General features: G+C 32.4%; 1 protein-coding gene across 9 annotated transcripts in view; it reads left to right on the forward strand.

Annotated features, from left to right (window-relative positions):
* Positions 1–4,109, forward strand: part of LOC143234762 (zinc finger protein 236-like) — a 64,687-nt gene extending 60,578 nt beyond the window's left edge. For 5 of the 9 annotated variants that reach the window (XR_013018792.1, XM_076472345.1, XM_076472347.1 and 2 more), the window contains 2 exons: positions 827–895; positions 3,892–4,109. Coding sequence is in view for 6 of the 9 variants with exons in the window: in XM_076472345.1 (XP_076328460.1) it covers positions 827–889 (63 nt within the window). In the remaining 3 variants the exon portion in view is untranslated. Of the gene's footprint in view, positions 1–826; positions 901–3,891 lie in introns of all 9 variants that reach the window. The other 4 variants (XR_013018793.1, XM_076472346.1, XM_076472348.1 and 1 more) reach the window with 2 other exon arrangements.
* The last annotated feature ends 6,050 nt before the right edge of the window (positions 4,110–10,159 follow it).

Here is a 10,159-nt window from a genome sequence, read left to right on the forward strand (position 1 = left end):
ACTTTGAGTACTGTCTGATATACCATAACCATTTCACACCATAGGGAACATCCATTTACGTTTCCCACCATTACTTTATTTGGTTAGGAATTCTCCATTTTGTTGTCTTCTGGATATCAATTAACTGGAGTAACCTGCACGTGTACATTACTGAACATATTCCATTTAATTTCTGTCCACTTTTGAAACATTTTGTCTCTAGGTGAAGAGTGTATCTGGTATATATGTGATGCAGTCTCCAATGGGTGTGTTCCTTACTCAACAAGTCATATTCAATGGATATATTTTGGATCCTTTCTGAAGGGTGCTTATCTTTTAACTTTTACGCTAGTTCTTCCATCTTTTCAGTGTGGTCTTATGTGAGAGAGATGAGACATTATATCATAAGTTAATACTTTCATATATATTTCCAATAATAAAAGTTAGGCAAATTAGTATAGAGGGAGAGTATATCCCATTCCTATATGTGAAAAGTTGCTGCATGCTTATTTACGTACAAAGATGTAGTAGAACTGTGTCGAAAGTGGGGTGGGTTTGTGTTCCAAGGTGAAAACATTTGGGCATGTAGAGGGCAACACTAAACATGAGAAGTTATAACATGAGGTAAGTACCAGCTGGTAATATATTTAAGTGTATGAAAATACTAGCTTTGGTTGGTTAGCCCATGGTAGGTGTGGCTTAGTTTGTTAACCAGAATTAAAGTTGGCTTTACATTTTGTGTCATCTTCACTTGAATATTATTCTTTTATTTGTTTAAAGCAAACTACAGTTATATATTATAGACAATAATGACCTGTATCTTGATTACTTCACTATTCTATTACAGCTTCGTCAGGAGCTATCTCTATCCAACGAGTTCACTAATCCAATTTCAACTCATGTTTACTAATGCATGGTAAGGTAAAGTTGACTTTCTTAATAAATAATAGAGTTAAGTTTGTTAACCTGAGCTAAGTTAAAGTTAAGTTTGTTAACCATTGTTAAAGTTAAGTTTCTTAACCCAAAATGCTACTTGTCACTTGATTAGTGAACTTGTAGGAAATAGCACCTGATAAACCTGTAACAGTAAAATATTTAAACAATAAACGTACATTTTAGAATTATAGTTTAGTATTTTATTTTCTTAATAAAAATTAAACTGTGATATTTCAGCCAATAAGAATGGGTCATTAGTGAAACACTACTTGAAAATGGTCCACTGTCATTGACTTTGTTTTAATTTCTTTAAAAAAAAGAATTCCTCTGTAACAGTGATCATAATAATAAATTCCATCATCCTTATTTCTTCACCCAGTACCAGACAGTGATATATTTTATATCCTGCTGTTAAGAAATGTGAGTTAATTTAAAACCAAATATCAGGTAAATTCATAAAACAAATAGAAAGCCCAAGTTTATTATTCAATTCACCATTTCTCACATTGTTATACCAATTTTACTTCAAACCATAGAAAGAAACAGGCGTGGTTTCTTATAGAATGTTGTGTTGAGGAGCTATACTACCCTCTTTTTGATAAGGAGAGCTAGACAAAATTTATAGACACACACACACTATAGTATTTAATTATGTGCACACATAATGTAGTATTTAATTACACATACACAAACTATAGTATTTAATTATGGGAACACACACTATAGTATTTAAGTACAGGTACACATTTTATAGTATTTAATTATAGGTACACATACTACAGTATTTAATCACAGGTACACATACTATAATATTTAATTACACGTGCACATACTATAATATATAACTATATTTACACATACTATAGTATTTAATTACAGGTTAGTTGTAACCTAATGTAATCTAAAGTTGTGTTTGTTATCTCGACTCATCATGTTTCACTTAGTTATTATCTAAAGTTCTGTTTGTTATCCTTACTCATGTTTCAGTTAGTTATAATCTAAAGTTGTGTTTGTTATCCTGACTCATCATGTTTCAGTTAGTTATAATCCAAAGTTGTGTTTGGTATCCTGACTCATGTTTCAGTTAGTTATAATCCAAAGTTGTGTTTGTTATCCTGACTCATGTTTCAGTTAGTTATAATCTAAAGTTGTGTTTGATATCTTGACTCATTATGTTTCAGTTAGTTATAATCTAAAGTTGTGTTTGATATCCTGACTCATCATGTTTCAGTTAGTTATAATCCAAAGTTGTGTTTGTTATCCTTACTCATGTTTCAGTTAGTTATAATCTAAAGTTGTGTTTGTTATCCTGACTCATCATGTTTCAGTTAGTTATAATTTAATGTTGTGTTTGTTATCCTGACTCATCATGTTTCAGTTAGTTGTAATCTAAAGTTGTGTTTGTTATCCTGAATCATCATATTTCAGTTAGTTATAATTTAATGTTGTGTTTGTTATCCTGACTCATCATGTTTCAGTTAGTTATAACTTAATGTTGTGTTTGTTATCCTGACTCATCATGTTTCAGTTAGTTGTAATCTAAAGTTGTGTTTGATATCCTGACTCATCATGTTTCAGTTAGTTATAATCAAAAGTTGTGTTTGATATCTTGACTCATCGTGTTTCAGTTAGTTGTAATCTAAAGTTGTGTTTGATATCCTGACTCATCATGTTTCAATTAGTTATAATCAAAAGTTGTGTTTTATATCCTGACTCATCATGTTTCAGTTAGTTATAATCAAAAGTTGTGTTTGATATCTTGACTCATCATGTTTCAGTTAGTTATAATCAAAAGTTGTGTTTGTTATCCTGACTCATCATGTTTCAGTTAGTTATAATTTAATGTTGTGTTTGTTATCCTGACTCATCGTGTTTCAGTTAGTTATAGTCTAAAGTTGTGTTTGATATCCTGAATCATCATGTTTCAGTTAGTTATAGTCTAAAGTTGTGTTTGATATCCTGACTCATCATGTTTCAGTTAGTTATAATCAAAAGTTGTGTTTGACATCCTGACTCATCATGTTTCAGTTAGTTGTAATCTAAAGTTGTGTTTGTTATCCTGACTCATCATGTTTCAGTTAGTTATAATTTAATGTTGTGTTTGTTATCCTGACTCATCGTGTTTCAGTTAGTTATAGTCTAAAGTTGTGTTTGATATCCTGACTCATCATTTTTCAGTTAGTTATAATCAAAAGTTGTGTTTGACATCCTGACTCATCATGTTTCAGTTAGTTGTAATCTAAAGTTGTGTTTGTTATCCTGACTCATCATGTTTCAGTTAGTTATAATTTAATGTTGTGTTTGTTATCCTGACTCATCGTGTTTCAGTTAGTTATAGTCTAAAGTTGTGTTTGATATCCTGACTCATCATGTTTCAGTTAGTTATAATTTAATGTTGTGTTTGTTATCCTGACTCATCGTGTTTCAGTTAGTTATAGTCTAAAGTTGTGTTTGATATCCTGACTCATCATGTTTCAGTTAGTTATAATCAAAAGTTGTGTTTGATATCCTGACTCATCATGTTTCAGTTAGTTATAATCAAAAGTTGTGTTTGACATCCTGACTCATCATGTTTCAGTTAGTTGTAATCTAAAGTTGTGTTTGTTATCCTGACTCATCATGTTTCAGTTAGTTATAATTTAATGTTGTGTTTGTTATCCTGACTCATCGTGTTTCAGTTAGTTATAGTCTAAAGTTGTGTTTGACATCCTGACTCATCGTGTTTCAGTTAGTTGTAATCTAAAGTTGTGTTTGTTATCCTGACTCATCATGTTTCAGTTAGTTATAATCTAAAGTTATGTGTTTCTCAGGCTCATCATGTCAGATTATTATGTCCACCATGACAGTTTTTTCATTATTCTGATACCTAATTTAATACTGTTAATGCTTTAGTTTTTTTTATTAAATGAATAATAAACTTTGTGATTGCAATATTTCTTTAGGAATAGAAGAATATCATTTTTGTTTTCTTTTTAGGATTCATGACTTTTTAAGTGAAGATTGAAAGCAACCTGTATAATCTGAGTGTCCAAGGTAATATTCCAGTATTGCAGCTCCTACCACAGCATTATCTTCCAAGCAAAACTTGTGTATAAATAAACAGGGTACGACTTTTGGTTCAACAGTGTAGCATTGGTCAGTTGTTGATGTAAATAGATTCCAGTTTTGTAAAATAAAACCTTTTTACATTTTCTTATTGTTAATAAATCATTTTCTTTCTTTTAATACTAAAGAACGTAATATTTTTGTGTATTTGTAAAAAGGAACACAAGTGCCTGATTGAGACGTCATTATTATATTAAAAATTTGTTTCATTAGAATGTGCAATTGTATTTTTCATGAAAACAGTAACAATAATAATAATAATATACAGTTTTTATGCTGTGAATCCTTAATATAGTTATTTGATATTCATTTCTTCTATCAAGTAAAACAATAGAACCCTGGGTTACACTGAAAGCTTTCCTGCTTCTAAATTTCTACTTTTTATATGGTTTGTTTTATATAGTAAAGATTTAATCACTTACAGCAATAGATACTTTGCTACTTTAAACATTGGAATTTACAAAGTTACTGTATTCTTGCTGGATGTGTTACATCCTAACTAACCAAAATATACCATACAAAGGTTGTATACAAGCATGAGTTCAGATATTACATGATTGTGTTACACTCTGACTGACTAGGTATAACATACAGTGTGTTGTATACAAATGTGTTCAGATATCACATGATTCTGTTATACTCTAACTGACCAAGCTATACCACAGAATGTGTTGTATACAAATGTGTATTCAAGTATTAAATAATAGTGTCACACTGTGACTGACCAACATATAACATACAGTGTGTTGTAAACAAGCATGTGTTCAGATATTAAATTGTTGTGTTACACTCTGACTGACTAAGATATACCATACAGTGTGCTGTGTATAAATGTTTTTGAGTATTGCATAATTGTGTTACACATTGACTGATCAAGATATACCATACCTTGTGTTGTGTACAAATGTGTGTTCAGATATTAAATAATTGTGTTACCCTGTGACTGACAAATATATAACATACAGTCTGCTTTATACAAATGTCTGTTCAGATATTAAATCAGTGTTACACTCTGACTAACCAAGACATACCATACAGTGTGTTGTGTACAAATGTGTGTTCAGATATTAAATCATTGTGTTACATTCCAAATGACCAAAATATACTTTACAGTGTTTTGTGTACAAATGTGTGTTCAGATATTAAATAATTGTGTTACACTCTTACTCACCAAGATTTACCAAACAGTGTGTTGTAAAAAATCATTATGTCCGATATAACATAATTGTGTTACACTCTGACTGATCAACAAAAACCAGTGTGTTGTATACAAATGTGTATTCAGGTATTAAATAATTCCATTTAACTCCTACTGACCAAGATATATCACACAATGTGTTGTGTACAAATATGTGCTCTGATATTACATGATTGTGTTACACTCTTACTGACCAAGTTTTACCATACAGTAGTGTGTTGTATACAAATGTGTGTTCAGATATTAGATAATTCTGTTACACTCTGACTGACCAAGATATACCATCCCCTGTGTTTTGTACAAATGTGTGTTCAGATATTAGATAATTCTGTTACACTCTGACTGACCAAGATATCCATACCCTGTGTTTTGTACAAATGTGTGTTTAGATATTACATGATTATGCTACACTATGACTGACCAAAATATACCATACAGTGTTGTATATAAATGTGTGTTCAGATATTAAATAATTTTTACACTCTCACTGACCAAGATATCGCATACAGTGTGTTGTGAACAAGCATGTGTTCCGTATTAAATAATTGTGTTGTGCTCGGACTGATATCGATATACCATTTAGTGTCTTGTATACAAATGTGTGTTCAGATATTAAATAATTGTGTTACCCTGTGACTTACCAATATATAGCATAGCGTGCTGTATACAAATGTCTGTTGAGATATTAAATCAGTATCACACACTGACTGACCAAGACATGCCATACAGTGTGTTGTGTACAAATGTCTGTTGAGATATTAAATCAGTGTCACACTCTGACTGACCAAGACATGCCATACAGTGTGTTGTGTACAAATGTGTGTTCAGATTGTAAATAATTGTGTTACACTGTGACTGACCAAGATATATAACAGTGTGCTGTATACAAGCATGGGTTCAGATATTACATGATTCTGTTAGTTCTGACTGACCAAGATATACTATACAGTATGTGCTATAGAAGTATGTGTTCATATATTACATGATTGTGTTACACACTAACTGACCAGGATATTCCATACAGTGTTGTACACATGCATGTGTCAGATACTACTTGGTCATGATGTGATCAGTAATACTTGTTATTAGGCTTATTTTAGTTTTTAAACTTTACATTTTTTATTTAGTTTGTTTAGTTTTTTTCCAAGAAGAAGAACATAATCTGTATTTTAATATTTTGTCCATCATATCCATAACTAACAAAATGTTTCTCTCAATAAAAAGCTCATGAACCCAGCTCAAATATAACAAGCCCATTAGTGGTCAAAATGTTATTTATATCAGGCGTGTATTAAAGTAACAACTTTAGGGTTTGACCACCTTTTGACTTGACATGTTTGTCAAAAGATCATTATTTTAGGTTTACTGTATTTTTAGGTACCACCTGAAAGTTAATATGAGGTCATTAGGAGACATTTCAGGTTGGCTTAAAGTACATCACATAGTGCATACAGAACACCACAACAAGAAATAACAAATCACCTGAAGAACCAACAGAGATAAAGACAAAATGCTGTTTAAAGCATCTTCTGTGAATGTGGATTCCATTAAGTTGAAGAAACAAAATGACAAAAGAAAGTTACAATTCAGTAGCATAATTAAGAACCAAGTCTGTAATATGAAACTATCTACTATAGCCCATTGTGCAAGAAAAATCCACATGAGAAAAGAAAAAGCTGGCTGATAACAAACCTATTTAGTTTGTTACATAAGTTAGCAACAGCCAAATACAGTCATGTGAAAAAGTTAGGACACCCTATGAAAGCCTGTGTATTTTTGTAACATTTTTGGATATATAGATATTTAATCTCAATTTTAACAATACTGAGAAATAATAGGAATATAACTAAACAATTAAAACTGAAGAAAAGACTTTTCAAGGTCTTCTGTAAATGTAATGCTACAAAAATGTATATTCGAACTGAGGAAAAAGCTTTGGCTGAAATAACTGCAGTGAGATGCTTCTTGTAGCCATCTGCCAGTCTCTGACATCGGTCTGAAGAAAGTTTGCCCCACTTCTCAATCAGAATTCTGTCAGCTGTGAGATGTTTGAGGGGTTTCTTGCATGTATAGCCTGTTTCAAGTCATCCCACAGCATCACAATGGCGTTAAGATCTGGGCTTTGACTTGGCCATTCCAGAACTCTCCATTTCTTAGTTTACAGCCAGTCCTTGGTGGATTCACTGGTATGTTTTGGGTTATTGTTGTGTTGCAGGGTCCAGTTTCACTTTAGCTTTAATTTTCTTACAGATGGACTCACATGTTCCTCAAGCACCCTCTGATACACAGTAGAATTCATGGTGGATTCTATGATTGTGAGCTGTCCAGGTCCTGCTGCAGCAAAGCAGCCCCAAACCATGACACTTCCACCTCCATGCTTCACAGGTGGTATGAGGTTCTTTTCCTGGAATGGTGTATTTGGTTTATGCCAAACATGTTCTCTGTTCTGGTGTCCAAATAATTCAGTTTTGCACTCCTCTGTCCAATGAACTTTTTTCCAGAAGTCCTGGTCTTTGTCTACATTCTCTCTGGCAAACTTCAGTGTGGCCTTGATGTTTTTCTTAGAGAGCAAAGATTTCCTCCTTGCACACCTCCCATGCAAGTTAAACTTGTGCAGTCTCTTTCTGGTTGTAGAGGCATGCACTTTTACATCAACAGTAGCCAGAGCCTGCTGTAGGTCCCATGATGACATTTTAGAGTTTTTGAAGACCTCTTTTAGCATCTTGCAGTCTGCTCATGGGGTGAACTTGCTTGGACGACCAGACCTGGGCATGTTGGAAGTTGTTTTGAAAGCCCTCCACTTGTTGACTATTTTCCAGACAGTGGAATGGCTGATTTCAAATTTTTTTGAGATCTTTTTTAAATCCCTTACCAGACTCATAAGCTGCTACAATTTTCTCTCTGAAGGCCTCAGACAGCTCTTTTGCTTTCACCATGGTGCTCACTCTCATTTCAACAGTCAGGAGCACACCAAATAAATGTCTGAGGTTTAAATAGGGCAAGCCTCATTCACAATGCTGCATAACAATCTTCTAATCACGTGCACCTGGTGTGATACACCTGTGTGTGTGTTGAGTCATGTTAAATGGGTATGTGGGGGTGTCCTAACTTATTCCACAGTTAGAATATGCATTTTTGTAGAATTACGTTTTACAGAAGATCTTGAAAAGTCTTTTCTTCAGTTTTAATTGTTTAGTTATATTACTTTAATCTCTCAGCATAGTTAAAATTGAGATAAAATATCCATTTATCCAAAATTGTTACAAAAATACCCAGGCTTTCATTGGGTGTTCTAATTTTTTCACATGACTGTATCTATCTTGAAAACATTCAAATGACTATTTCCAGCTTTTTAATCCCAGCCAATACCACCACAGCAGTAGACTAGCAGCTGAAACATAGCTAGTAATTAGTATATGGTTAAAAAATGTAATAATAATCATGTTTAGTTGGCAGTATAGACTGCTAACCATAACATGTTTTACAACCAGTCACTAAACTTTACCATTAATACTTGTCAAAACAGCTATCAAAATGATATTTGTATTGATCTCCAGTATATTAATTATTATAGATTATAATGTTTTATGCTGTAAAATCATGAGAGTAATTACTTCAAACATAACAATTTTTAAAATCTTCCTCTTGAAGATTATACCATCAACCATGAGAACACATCTCTTCAGTGAGAGGCTTTATAACATCCACACTTCGCTCGCATGCAGTATTAAAACAAGGGAGTTACTATATTGTTGAAGGCTATGTTTATATTGTTGTTATGGTCAGGAAGACAATTGTTATCACATGACGAGTGTGCAACTTAACATCTAAAATACCAGAATAATTTGATAGTATAAAGTGGGAGTTATGCTGGAATAAATTATTACTGAATTCATTGAATAAGTAAATTACAGAGATAAGATGCTGGCACATATAAAAAACTTGGGAAAGGTTAGTATCTCCAAATGGGTAAAGTGAGAGAGTTCATTTATGACTGCCCAAGATGTAATCTCCTTGAACACTTGTCTTGAACAAACAGAAATAAAATATCCATACCAGAGCATTCTTCTCATCCATAACTTCATATTGGTATATGGGACTAAATAAAATGTCCATAGCAGAGCATTTTTCTCATCAATAATTTCATGCTGGTATATGTGACCAAATTAAATGTCCATAGCAGAGCATTCTTCTCATCAATAACTTCATACTGGTATGTGTGACAAAATAAAATGTATATATCAGAGCATTCTTCTCATCAATAACTTCATACTGGTATTTGTAACTAAATAAAATGCCCAAAGCAGAGCATTCTTCTCATTAATAACTTCAAACTGGTAAATGTGACTAAATAAAATGTTCATATCAGAGCATTCTTCTCATCAATAACTTCATACTGCTATACGCGACTCAATAAAATATCGATAGCATAGCAATCTTCTCATCAATAACTTCATATTGATATATGTGACTAAGTAAAATGTCCATATCAGAGCATTTTTCTCATCAATAACTAAATACTGTGTTTGTGACTAAATAAAATACCCATATCAGAGCATTATTCTCATCAATAAATTCACACTGGTATTAGGAACTAAATAAAAGATACATAGCAGAGCATTCTTCTCATCAATAACTTCATGCTGTTATATGTGACTAAATAAAATGTACATATCAGAGCATTTTCTCATCAATAATTTCATACTGTCATGTGTAACTAAATAAAATGCCCAAAGCAGAGCATTCTTCTCATTAATAAATTCACACTGGTATTAGGAACTAAATAAAACATCCATAGCAGAGCATTCTTCTCATCAATAACTTCATACTGCTATAGGCGACTAAATCAAATATCAATAGCAGAGCATTCTTATCATCAATAACTTCGTATTGGTATATGTGACTGAATAAAATGTTCAAAGCAGAACATTCTTCTCAAGA

The sequence above is a fragment of the Tachypleus tridentatus genome, chromosome 12 (genome assembly GCF_004210375.1).
Source record: "Tachypleus tridentatus isolate NWPU-2018 chromosome 12, ASM421037v1, whole genome shotgun sequence".
Lineage (NCBI taxonomy): Eukaryota > Metazoa > Arthropoda > Merostomata > Xiphosura > Limulidae > Tachypleus > Tachypleus tridentatus.